At 35.9% G+C, this 14495-nt stretch overlaps 1 protein-coding gene across 1 annotated transcript in view; it reads right to left on the bottom strand.

Annotated features, from left to right (window-relative positions):
* Positions 1-1544: 1544 nt before the first annotated feature.
* Positions 1545-14495, bottom strand: part of CPISCA (chloroplast-localized ISCA-like protein) — a 78655-nt gene continuing 65704 nt past the window's right edge. Inside the window, exon 3 of the mRNA XM_089822503.1 lies at positions 1545-1849. Coding sequence (XP_089678629.1) covers positions 1713-1849 — 137 coding nt within the window. The 3' untranslated portion in view covers positions 1545-1712. The remainder of the gene's footprint in view (positions 1850-14495) is intronic.

The following is a 14495-nucleotide window of genomic DNA, read 5'->3' as shown; positions in this document are numbered from 1 at the left end:
CCTATGCATGTGAGATAATAAAATAAACTCACGGGACGACTTACAAAGCATATGCGTCCAACAACTCTACTCTAACAAAATAAACAGAAGGAACACACAGGTTCCTAACAGAATGTTGGTATGCACTTATCAAATATTGTGTCATACGTTCATATCAAACTTTAAAAAGATAAGTATTCTTTGATGTTTGTATATAGCTGGAAATATCTAATATAACTTTGCATGAATTTCTATGATAAATGGATCTTATGAATCTCTCTTGGTTGCAAGATGCAATAAGATGGTGAGAGATAATGCAACATTGTTTGCAATCTTGATACTAAAGTGGTGGCACATTATTTAAAGAGGAAGATCATATTTGGAGTGAAACTATTTGACTTGAGAGAGAGGTCATGTGACAAAGGGAGATGTCCAACCCTTTGCAAATTTTTGCAATAGTTAGCTATCTTATTCTCGTGAATTGTCCCTATTGAGAAGTAGCTCCTATTAAGATAAAATCTCAGTTATTAGTGCATTCTTCTCTGGGAGAAGTTTGAGTTGAAAGCCCTCATTCCACCCTCTGTGAGTAGGCATGGTGGAAATGTATTCTTTGTTGGTACAAATTTTTAGAAAAATGCCTTTGTTGAATGCTCTGTTAGTAGGCATGGTAAAAGTCATGTGAGACTCCATTTATGCGCTTATGAAGCAACTATTGTGAATTATGTTATACTAGGACATGTGTTATGTGAATATTACCACTTTAGTTGCACCAATGTGTATTTGTCTAACTAAAAATCTCTCTTGCTCAAGATTGTTGACGATTGTAGCTGCGCTAGAGGTTTGTATTTCTATTTTTATAAAATATAAATATGTTTGCTATGACCGTTATGGTCAGTTTCAGCTGAAAGAAGCATTTATGAGTAGATGTAAGATAATATTAGATACAAAGGCATGTGTCAATCATCGTGTAAAGAGGCATGCGTATGGAAATATTAAGTGTTAAATATTTGAAAATATGATGGATCTTGTATTTGGAATTTGTATGGACCTTCGTGTGTAAGACGAAGAGTTCAAAATTCAAGCTATTTATGTGATTTCTTAGTGTATTGTAAGTTGGTCAAGTGAAAGCCTTATAGATGAACATTTTATATCAATAAAAGAGATTTTTTGTTTGTGTGACTGGGTTTTTTTCCCTTCAAATGGATGGGTTTTCCAAAATAAATCTTTCGGGTGTTTTGTGCATTTTATTTACTTTTTTAATGCTGTGTTTTCTTTATTTCTATGCTTAAAACTTACAGAAAAATTCATTGAATGTGTGCTTTGAAGACTAATTTTTTCTATAAGGGTCTACCCAATGTATATCCATGTCACTCTTGCTATGGTAGTTCAGTTTTTATCTCATTCTTGGCAAAGTGCCGTTTTATATGCCACAATATTGTTGATTTTTTTAAAAATCTGATCAAACTCAGAATATTTCAATTAACATTATTACAATTTCATCCAAAAATAATATTATATAGATGAAACAATATGTAGAGATACTCATATCAATGCAAGCAAAACAGTTATATGAAACCTTAATACATTTTTTTATTAATTTGGGAAGACCAAACTTGTCTTCTGTAAAGATGGTTACTCCACAAATTAATCTGAAATGGAGAAGTCATTTTTACACACTTGTGTAACCTATTTTCTACATAAGATTAAACAAAAATATATAGGAACTCTCATATTCAAGCTGCAAATGATTTTCCACACCCACATGTTGATGTTGCATTTGGATTTGTAAATGAAAAACCCCCACCAATTAGAGCATCACTATAGTCCAGCTGCATGCCATATAGGAAAAGAAGGCTTTTAGGATCACAAACTGCATCCGCGAAACCAATTGAGTCAGTGTACGTACAATTTAGAAAGATAATATACATCTACTACATTCAAAATACTGAAAAAACACAAAGTCACAGAAAAGATTTCATCTATGCAACTTCTGTGTAACAACACTCTTGTTAAAAAACAAAGCTACCAAAAGTACTTTTAGTTGCTTATGCGTTTTTAAAGATGTATGATCATAAGTGCATTCTATATTGGTAATTAACGTACAATGTTTTGTAGACAGTTACAAATGAACAAGTAGCAAGATAGCACTTTTGACAATTCTCTGATTGGCATTTTTGCTAGTTTTTAACCATATACTAAAGCATACGGCAACAAACAATCAAATGGATTGTCTACATAATCTAAGAATGTCATATCCTCGAGTTGAAGAATAGTAAATACACTCATATTTTATCAAAATTCTATATGCTGATATACAATGAGAGTTTTCACTCAGAACATTCTATATTCAACATTTTCTTATTCAAACATATCATTCTAAATTAAATATATGCCGGTAAGAAAGTAATCCTAAGTAAGCTTATTACATTAAATCATTCCAGATAATTTAGGAATTGTTAGATGATTATCCTTTTACACTGAACATGGAAAATTTTCCAGATTCCTTGATTTCCTTAACAAATTTAGTTCCTAAAAACAAATAGTAAGATAAATTGTCTAAATCAATGAATTTACAGGTTTCTCGCTCTTCTGGACCACGATGATGCCTGTGTCTGAAATTGTAGCTTCTGCCTGACTGAAGACTACATGCAGAATCATCCCCAGAACCCAAAAAACTTCTTCCACCCTTTGTCAGTGGACAATATCCTGATAACTAAATCTCAACAATTGCTTTACTGGGTCATACATTATCCTTGCAGCTGGTTGGACAAAGAAAAGCTCATTTGCAAGCAAGCAGCGTAATGTCATAATCCTGCATGTGCCACCAACTTGTCTGATAGAGTTTGAACATGTAAAGATAGGAAATCTCCTCTCAAGGCATGACCAAGGCATATTTCTCATTTCCATGAGAACTTCTAATAGTAGAAATTAAAGACTTGCACAAGAGCCAGATAGGTGCCATTAAAGCTTCAATTTGTTTAGTAAAGTAACAATCTCACACCACTTAGGCTTCGAAGCTTCTGGTAGCTTCCATTCAAACACCTTGGATGACTTACCTGTGATGTGAACATGACAATGACCCAAGTAAAGAGAGACTAACTTCTTTATCCTTGCTACAAAGATTCATACAAGATCTTATTATGTGAACATGAGAATGACCTGATGAGATGTCCTGGATAGACAACCAAAAGAAGCAGCATGGTATTCTCCCTAGAAGCTCTATTAGCACTTGGCTAGTGGTATGCCATGTTCTTGTATCATACCCTGTAATCAGGGGCAGCAGAGGGCTACATACCACTTGACAATGTAGTATAATTGTGCCCTTATGCCTTGTTACATCCCACTTTTTGACCTAATTCTAAATTTTCTCATAGCCGTTAGATTGAACAGATTTTTCTTTCATAACCATGTGAAGTAAGTAGTTATTTATATCCGTTGTATTAATTGTTAATGAAGATGGTTGTTATCCATTATTTGTCATGTGATGTTTAGCTATTGCTTGATTTTGGAATTATGGTTAATAATTAAATTCTTTTAAATGTTTATATGAAAATTATTATGGAATTTGTTATTATCATTGAAGTATTGCACAGGTGATCGCAGGAGAAGATGAAGGGGGGAAGCATTGCTAAATGGGATCAACGGAATGGTATACTAGCTTACTCCAGTCATCAGGACTGACAGGTATGACCTTAAATTGCTTTAGAAAAGACCTAGCGACTTAAACTTCAGGATACAACTAAAGGACCCGCATGCGCTATTAAATAAACAATTTAAAACATAAAATAATTTTATTAAAATATAATATGTACCTCAAAGGATTTTGGATGATTTTTCACCATATTATTTTAATATACACCTATGTACGTATACAAATATAAATATAAAGTGACACCATAATATTATTTTCTTTATAATATAACGATGTCACCTCACAAATATATCTACGTGTAAATAGATATAAACCATAATATTTTTTATTTTTAACCTTCAAATCTTCTTCCATCCTTTTATTCTTCTCTTTTCTATTTGAAACCGATTGTAACACTCGGCATTTTATTTTGGCATTCAAGAGCCAAGATATTCTTTATGTTACGGCTTCTTGGAAGCCAAGGAGTCATGTTACCCCTTTTTATTAGAAGTCGAGAGTGAGAGGCAGAGGACATCTAGTTCTTCCAAGCACCCTACTTCTGTATCTCCAAGTATCCGACTTTTATATTATTTCTAGGCACCCAGCTTCTATCTTTCCAAGCATCCGACTTCCATCTACCCCACGGAATCCTTGCAATACCATTTGATTCATTTTAGCATTGCCAAACTCTCCTCTATTTTGAATGCTATATTATTTTCTTGCTGAAAATGTGACTATAAATCACCTTATGGATTGCACCTAGAGATCGTTCAGAGAAAGAACTGAATCATTAGCGTTTGGCAAGGCTCCAAACATTTCCAGAATTATATCAAGTTATGTGGTCAATCAACCTCAAGTAATTTATGAATTTATTTATCAGCTACTACTGTATACCGAACTTCTTAGCAATAGGCAGCTGTAATATATCCATCATGCCTAGGTATCATTAATTGACTCACTTAAGGAGTTGTTATCAATATAGTAGTAAAGTATCCATGACATAGAATCGTATTTTATTTATACCAAATCATACTTTCTAGAAGTCTTAAAGAACATACTTTTTCAAATCATAAAATGTGAAAAGCTGGAAACATATAAAATTAATGATTCACTTGAGAATCAACAGACGGAGCTGATTGTTCTGAGAACCCGAGCACCTAGGACTCACCAGTTGTATAGCCATGGAAAAGGTGAAGAGGTGAGATGGAATCTGCAAAGACATGAAAAAGAAATCAGATATAATACAATAAAACTAACTACATTTACTTAATAGCTCATGATTGTCCCTATTGTTGTTCCCCTGTTGTCAAGTCGAGCGGTGGTGATCAGGTCATTGAACCCATCAGAAAAACCTTGGCCAAGGTTGTTTAAAGGCATGTTTGCCATCTAAGATCACTTGATGTCAGTGGTGCCGGTTATTTAGACATGTCCGTCCATAACTAGGCGGACATTCTAAACACTATAATGCTCGGGTAGCTAGACTAAAGGTATCCCAAGCCCACTCCCAGGGCAGGGAGGGCCTTTCTAATTCAATAGATTGTGTGGGGATAAGTATGGTCCGAAGTTGGGAGATTAAGCCCAAGTCAGTGCTTCTCCTCTTACCGAAAGCCAAGGCTTGCACATTCAACTAAAGACTCGTCGGATAATACTTGTATGCTTCATTTTCTTCTTTTCATGTTAAGCATTTGTTTTACTTGTATGTAGAAAAAGATAGTTAATCAGTATTATAGTTATAATTAAATTCAATTAAATTGATCACTGATACAGTTATTCCAGTTAATTGTTATTCTAGTTATTTCAGTTGATCATTGATACAGTTATTCCAGTTAATCATTATTCTAGTTATTTCAATTGATCATCGATACAATTATTTCAGTTAATCGTTATTCTATTTCAATTGACCATTGGTACAATTATTTTCAGCTAATCGTTAACATGGTTATTACAGTTGATCATTGATATAGTTATCTCAGTTGAACATGGTTATTTCAATTAATTGTTGATAGTTAAAACAGTTTGTCCTATGAAAAGGAATTTAGTTATTTGTTCAATGATTTGTTGGGTAAAGCTCTATATAAATCGTCTTTGTTTTGCCATGAAAAACCGTTTGTTACATATGGTATCAGAGCGTTGGGTTCAACACTGAACCTAGGGTACACTACTTACTAGTAAATCTGAAAGTTCTTAGAATAAATGTACAGGATACAAATACGTAAAACACCCCACAAGAAGGCTCAATATCCCATCTTCTTGGACTTAACTAAAAACATGCCAAACTTCGATTACACTTGCTGCTCTATGCCCCAAGACAATGAAACTCTAAACTAGGCCTTGCAACAAATGAAGAAGGAAAGAGTCAGGTGGACTCCTGCTAATAAAGCAACATATAGGAACAAATTAATTCAAAACAGGAACGCTCATCAAGGCAACTCTGTTCTGCATTTCCACAGATCCTAGATGGTGCGGGATATGTACAAATTTGAATCAGAACTGTATGCTGATTAAAATCCATAATGTAAACATCCTCAGTAGAGAAATTTTTTTGTAAATAAGGCTGCCATGAATGCAGCAGCAAAAGTACTAAAGTTAATTAAATAAATTGGTTTATTTGTGTGTTATATGCAATTGCAAAACTCTTTCAATTTGTTGTAGGCGCACTTAATAATATGTATACAATTGAAACAAAATTTTGTAAATTTTCAAGTTAAACCAGCAAACAAAAACATGAGCAACGATGAGAACATTGCAGGTCATGACATGGTCCATGAAAACACACAATCATCCACTGATTTATTACTTCAGATTTTGCAATAAACACAGCTAAAGTTGGATAATATGGAAAAAAGAATGAATGAGATGGCAGCCCAAATGAGGCATAACCAAGAGGAAAAGCATTCATCACCTCCCCTCAAAACAGAGACAGAAGTATCAGAATACAAGAAAACCTCTTCACCCACTCAAACTGAAAAACAAAATAAACAAGAAATAGTGAATGATCTATCCACAGATATTAAGAAAATCAAACCACCCAAATTTGTTGGTTTTGAATCCGGAGAGGATGTAGAGGCCTAGTTAACCGAAATGAAACGATACTTTGAAATTATTAACTTTTTAAAAACCTCAAAAGCGGTTTGGGGAATATATCACTTTACAAAAGAAGCTGCTACATGGTGGGGAAACACCAAGGTTGAGCAAAACATTAAAACTATTGAAATTCCCTGGAAAAAATTTGTAACCATTTTTAGGAATCATGGTTACCCCAAACCTTTTATGACAAAAAATTGTTGGATTTTCAAAACTTGAAGCAAGGAGGCATGACTGTACACAAGTACTGGGAGAAATTTACCTGACTATTAAAGTATGTACCACCATATCAACAAGATATAAATTTGAAGTGAGAAAATTCATCATGGGTTTGAATAATAGAATAGGAAGAACAGTTGATGTTCTCACTTCTCGAACCATGGAAGAAGCTTTAGAGAAGGTTGTCCGACAAGAATATAAAATCAAGAAAAATGACTCCATCATTCGGGTTAATAAAAGGAAAACAAACTAGAATACAGGAAGTACAAATACTGGATCTCAGAAGAAACAATTTAAGGATTATAAGTTTAGCAAGTCAGAATCAAAAGAAAATGAAATTAAAGATTTTAAACGTAATTTCAATACAAGTAAAAATAATAAAAGCAATGAAAAGAAGGGGCCACCTTCAAGATGTTACAGTTGTGGGGGAGATCATTATGTTAATAAATGCCTTGTCAAGCCCAACACCAATCAGTCGCACCGACCACCTCTTCTACAACAGCAGCGTATTTATCAACAAAGAATCCACGCAGCCCTTGACAATAGACAAGCAGAACAACAAATAGGCCCAATTGAAACTCTGGGTAAGATCTACAGGAACCCTGTCTCTATTCTAATTCATACTGGAGCTTCTAAATGTTTTATATCGCCTAAACTATTAAGTAGATTTCCAAAGAGACCTTGTTTTATGGCAAAACCGTGGATAGTCGAGTATGCAAACCAATCAAGGGCTAAGGTAGAGCAATGTCTGTTTGAGGCTCAGATTGACTTTCCAAATTTCTCCACTGAATTGAATCTGTATGTAGCACCTCTTGGATCTTACGACATTATTATAAGCATTAATTGGCTCAATGAGCATAAGGCCAAGGTGGATTGTCTTGCTAAAACTACAGATTGTTTGGATGACCAAGGCAAATCTGGAAGCATTATAGGGATTAAACATGAAATTAAATCAATACAAATATCTGCCATGCAACTTAAGAAATGTGGAAGAAAAGGCTGTGAGATTTTTTCAGTAAGAGTTGAAGATATGAGAAATCCTATAAACACCACATATGGAGATGACTACATTTTTGAAGATGTGGAAATGAGAGAAAAATTTAAGGAATCTTTTGAAGAGAAATATCCCTACCTAAAAAATTATCAGGATGTGTTTCCTGAAGAACTTACTGGTCTACCTCTATCCTAAATCTTTGATTTTACCATAGATTTGTTACCAGGAGCAGAGTGTTAACCTAGGACATGGGAGTTTTGTGGGAGCACCTACAATCTCAGGACCTAAGGGTAACCACAACTCAGGTGGGAATAGGAAACCTCCTTTTCCTAAGGGGAATCAAAACCAATAGCAACCTCAGCAACAATAGCAGCAGAAGGGATCATACCCTCAAGCACAGAGTGGTGGTGATGGTTCTACCTCTAAGAACCATCGCAACGCACAGCGCAATAGGCGAAATCAAAACACTCAGCCTACACAAAGCAACCAGTCTTTTGCTAGTAGGGATAACCACCAGTAGTCGAGTGCACCTCTAGTAGAGAGAGGATCTGGCAGAGGCACAAGATGTTACTCTTGTGAGCAGTTTGGACACACTGCAGCCCACTATCCATAGCGTGCATCTCAGTATTCAGGTTCTAGGCCAGCAGCATCTGAGCCCATAGTCGGAGATGCAGGTAGAGCTCACAAGGTATTTGCGGCGATGGATCACCATCAGGCAGACCATCAGGGGACCGTGGTTGAGACTACGGGAGCTACCCAAGGTACACCTCTCCGTATTGTTTGATTCAGGTGCCACAAACTCTTTTATTTCACCATCATTAATTGCTTAGTGTAAACTGGAAGTGGTTAAGCAAGATTTGGGTTGGCAAGTGGAACTAGCCTCAGGTGCTAGGGTTTTCACAGATTCCGTAGTTCAGAAGTGTGAACTAAGCTTAGAAAGGTTTGTGATGTCAATTGACCTTCGGGTCGTTCCTCTTGGCTCCTATGATGTGGTCTTAGGTATGGATTGGCTTGGCTCTCATAGAGCTAGTATAGACTGCTGGAAAAAGACCATTGTGTGTCAAGATAATCAAGGGAAGGAGTCGAGATTGTGGGGATACCGAGGCCTACATCTCTATGGATGATATCCACTATGCAATTAAAGCGGAGCTTTCGTAAGGGATGTTAGATATTTGCTATTACGATAAGCAAGCTGGAAGAAGAGGACCTTGCGGGAAAGACTATAGACCACCCTATTCTATAGGAATATGTGGATGTCTTTCCGAGTGAGATTCCGGGCATACCCTCGAAGAGAGATATTGATTTCAGCATTGATCTCATTCCAAGAGCGGAGCCTATTTCTAGAGCTCCTTATCATATGACCGCTCAGGAATTCAGTGAGTTGCACCTACAGCTTAAAGACCTTTTGGCCAAGGGCAGTATCCGACCAAGTGTATCACCATGAGGAGCTCCAGTGCTCTTTGTGAAGAAGGATGGTTCTCTGCGCCTATGTATTGATTATAAACAACTAAACAAGGTGACAATAAAGAATAGGTATCTTTTGCCAAGGATCGGCGATTTATTTGATCAAATTAAGGGAGCTACAGTATTCTCCAAGATCGATCTTAAGTCAGGTTACCATCAACTTCGCATTAAGGATGTTGATATTTATAAGACCGCCTTCCAAACTCGCCATGGGCACTATGAGTTCACAGTGGTTCCTTTTGGACTGATGAATGCTCCATCAATTTTCATGTGTCTAATGAATGGAGTGTTTTGTTCTTATCTTGACAGATTTGTACTCATGTTCCTAGATGATATACTAATATATTCTAGAACCCAGAAGGAGCATGAGGTACCTCTGCATTTGGTTTTGCAGTGCTTGAGAGATAATCAACTTTATGCCAACTTGGCGAGGTGTGATTTCTTTCAACCAGAGATACAGTACTTAGGGCACATCATATCAAGTGAGGGTATCTCTATAGACCCTGCCAAGATTCAGGCAATGGTAGATTGGCACACACCCACTACCGTGTCGAAGATTCGTAGTTTCATGGGTCTAGCTGGTTATTATCGCAGGTTCGTCCAAAACTTCTCCAAAATAGTACACCCTATCACTTCCCTTCAGAGGAAAGGGAAGAAGTTTTTATGGACAAAGAAATGTGAGGAAGCATTTCAGAAGCTCAAGGAGCTTTTGACCAGTGCACCTGTCTTATCAGTACCTGATCCAGCAGGTCACTTCATGATGTGTACCGATGCTTCCCTTGAGGGGATTAAAGCAGTATTGATGCAGGATGGATGGGTGATTGCATATAAGTCGTGCAAACTCAAGGATCACGAGCTGAATTATCCTACACATGATCTTGAGTTAGCTGCGGTAGTTCATGCCCTAGTGAGATGGAGGCACTTCTTGCTGGGACATAGATTTGAACTTCATAATGATCATCGTAGTCTACAATACATATATAAGCAGTCTAATCTAAACACTAGGCAGAGGCGTTGGATGGAGTCTTTGTATGACTTCAAGGTGAAGTATATTCAGGGGAAGGAGAATGTGGTAGCCGATGCTTTGAGTCCCAAGAGACATGAGACATTATCTATGACTCTTAGTGTGGATTTGAGGAGCCAAATACTTCAGGCAATCCCTACAAATATTTGGTATCAGGAGGTGAGCAGAGAGATAGATGCAGGGAGACCGTTGGAGCGTAGGTTTTTAGATTATGTTCTAGAGTCTGGTGGCCTTTTGAGACATTCAGGAAGGATCTATATACCGCTACTAGATGAGCTTTGTACATTGATCCTATCAGAGGCTCATCAGGCACCTTACTCGACACATCCAGGTGTCAAGAAGATGCATGCAGACTTGCGACATCTATTCTATTGGACCAAGATGAAGCATGATATCTCTGATTTTGTGGCTACGTGTCTTGAGTGTCAGAGAGTCAAAGCGGAGCACCAACATCCACCAAGGCTTTTACAGCCAAATCTCATTCCTTCATGGAAGTGGGATATCATATCTATCGATTTCATAGTAGGATTACCTATGACTGCTCATCAACATGATGCTACCATGGTCACTGTTGATCGGTTGACTAACGTAGCACATTTTTAACCAATGAGGTCATCCTACACTGCAGCTTCTATAGCTAAAGTCTTCATGCATGATATTGTGAGACTACATGGAATTCCACGGAAGATCATTTCGGATAGGGATCTTGTATTCACTTCCGCATTTTGGACATCACTGCAACATGATCTAGGAGCGCAGTTGAACTTCAACTCAGCTTATCACCCAGAGACAAATGGGCAGACCGAGAGAGTGAATCAAGTTCTGGAGGATATGTTGAGGATGTATGTGATGGATAGACAGACTCTTTGGGAGGACTATCTTTACCTAATGGAGTTTGCTTATAACAATGGATATCACAGTTCTATTGGTATGGCACCTTTTCAGGCTTTGTATGGGCGTCCTTGTCGCACACCTTTGAGTTGGGACAGTCTTGAGGGTCGCATCCTATTGGGTCATGAGATGCTTCAAGATATGGAGCAACAGGTAGTGCGCATCCGAGAGCACGTGTCTACGGTACAGGATAGGTAGAAAAAGTATGCAGATGCTCATAGAACGAATAAGCAGTTTGCTATAGGAGAGAAGGTTTTCTTGAGAGTGCATCCATGGAATAGTCTGATCCGTTATGGAAAGGGTTTGAAGCTAGCACCTTGCTTTTTGGGACCGTTTGAGATTCTTGAGAGGATAGGTCCGGTTGCCTACCGTCTTGCTTTGCCGCCTAGCCTAGCTCGCGTTTATGATGTTTTCCATGTTTCTATACTTAGGCAATATATTCCTGATGTGGTGCATGTTCTTGATTGGAATGCATTGCAAGTAGAGCATGAGCAACTGGCTTTGGAACCGGTTCGCATTTTGGAGCAGCGGGAGTTGACCCTCAGGGGTCAAACCATAGAGCAAGTAAGGGTCCAATGGGACCCTACCAATGAGTCATCAACTACATGGAAGGATGCATCTGGTCTATGGGATTTATATCCCTACTTGTTTATAGGCTTCCAGGAGTAAGCCTAAGTCTAAGGGAGTGGATGTAGTGCCTACCCCTAGTTTACATTTTGTTATTATTGCCGAACTCTTTTAAGTCAGTTTTATGCTTGATGATTAGTAGCATTATCTTTCAGATTATCAGATATTGTTTCATATTCAGTTGATTTTATGATGAGACTACTTGGTACTATTTACTTCATGTATGCATGATGATGATTATTACAGTGATTTCAGTTATTGATAATAATTATTAAAGTGATTTCAATTATTGATGATGATTAGTTAGATGAATTATCATGTGTTTTCTTATGGATACTTACCCCATACTGCATGTGTATGGTGTGCATGTATATTTTATTTATGTATGACATTTCTAATGTGGTAAGGAAAGGAGTCGTAGTCACCTGCTAGTTAAGATCTACACGATGCACCACTTCCTGCCATTGCCTATTTAGTTTAGTATATATGTGCTTGTACATGCATGGATTTTATGCAGATTGCAGGTACCGGGTATCAACTTCCCTAAATTCACAGGATGAGCATACCGTATCACATTATCTCAATAGTAAGAGGGGAGATAAATTCTTGAGTCCAAATCCTAACCTTTAAATCCATTTGACATAGAAAATTAAGACAAGTATCTGAGATGTTTACCTTCTGAATGTGTCGTATGACGTAAATTCATGATTATAACCCTTTAGTTTGATATTTTATGTGGTATTTTATGATGGGTTTTCGTATTTCGTCCTATAGGTCTTTGGCGATTTTTCTATCAATTAAGTATAATTAAAAGATTAAATTAATGATTGAATTTAATGGAAAATTATCATGATATTTTTAATATTTAATTATATTTAATTAATTGAAAAATTAAATAAATAAAAAGAATTAAATTTAAAGATAAAATTATAAGTTTAATTTTAGAGTGTAATAATATTTATTTAATTTAATAATAATATATTTAGGAGATCATTTGTTAAAAATGCTAAATATTATTATTACTTAATAAATATTTTATCAATTAACACTTCGAAAATAAATTAAAGAATGAAAAAGATGTTAATTTATTAAAGAGTTTTAAAATTGCATAAAGAATGCATGAAATTAAAATAATAAATTAATTAAAAAGAGAAGGCAAGTAAAAATGCATAGTGTGCATGAAGTTTCGAAAAAGTTAATGAGTTAAAAAGTTGTGAGCAAGGAGTCCTCTCGGATGATCGCACAATTAGTACCCCGAATTTAGGAGAGAACACTTTATCAGCAATTGAGGGTTCATTTTTGAGGGACCGAAAATTTCGGAGAAAGAATTTTCAAAGAGAAGGTTTTGAGAGAAGAAATTTCTCTCACAAATCTTTTGGGTGTTTGTGATTTTAGCATCTGAACTAGGTAGATTCTTGTGTTTTGATTCACCCAGTTAATTACGTTATTTATTATTCCTGTCTTCTTTGTGATTGTTAAAATATGTTTCCCAAATTTCGTTGTATGAATCTTTCAATCTTTCGTTTTGAATCTTTTGTTCTTTCATATCGAATTTCTTCTGTATACGTGAGGATTAAAATATCAGTAAAACCTGCATTCAGTAGATTTAAAAATTGGAATTTAAATCGGAAAGGGTTTTGAATTGAAAAGGAAATTGAAAATTGAAAATTCGACTAGTTGGCCGTATTTTACCTATGAGGATATTGCTGGAACTTTTTATACAAAAATATATTTATATAAAATGAAATGCGGGGGGGGCGCGGGGGGGGGGGGGGGGGGGGGCGGGGTTGTTTTGTTTTTCAAAAACAAAATTTTAAAATATATATATATAAATAAGGAGGGGTGGGTTTTACCCACCTCCTCCCCTCACCGCTTTTGAGGCAGCAGTACCACTGTTGATCACAAAGTACTACGACAGCAGTAGTACAAGTGTTGCGGCCACAGGCACCCTACCCACCTCCTCCCCTGACCGCTTTTGAGGCGGCAGTACCACTGTTGATCACAGAGTACTACGACAGCAGCAGTACAACTGTTGCAGCCGCAAGCACCCTGCAACAGCAAGTTGGCCACACAATCAAAAGGCCGGTGAGCCTTTTCAAATAAACATATTCCATATACTGTTTTTAAATTAAATATTAATATTATTATAATTTAATAATATTATTTATTATTAATTTTATTAATAAAATTTATTAATATTTATTAATTTAATAAATAATTAATGAATGATTATATATAGTTTTTTATATAATTAAATATTAATTAATTTAATTAAGTTTAATTGATAATAGAAGTTATTTAATAGAATTGTAAATTTATTTAATTATTATTAATAATTCTAATTTTAATGAAATTGTAAATTATTTTATTTAAAATCAATAAGTATTATTTTAATAATTTAAATAAATAATTACCCTTAAGTTATTAGGACTAATGGACTTAAAATAAAATTAGGGTAATTGTGTATTTTATTCAAATATAAGAATGGGGTAAATTGTAAGGGTTAAATTGTGAATCGTAAGTACTCGCAAACTTGCATTGAAACAAATATTTAAACCTTACTGTTGACTCAACTATGTGCT

Source organism: Cupressus sempervirens, chromosome 3 (assembly GCF_028749045.1).
Source record: "Cupressus sempervirens isolate cs-2001-9-10 chromosome 3, ASM2874904v1, whole genome shotgun sequence".
Taxonomy (NCBI): Eukaryota; Viridiplantae; Streptophyta; class Pinopsida; order Cupressales; family Cupressaceae; genus Cupressus; species Cupressus sempervirens.
This window is presented reverse-complemented; position numbering and strand designations above follow the sequence as displayed.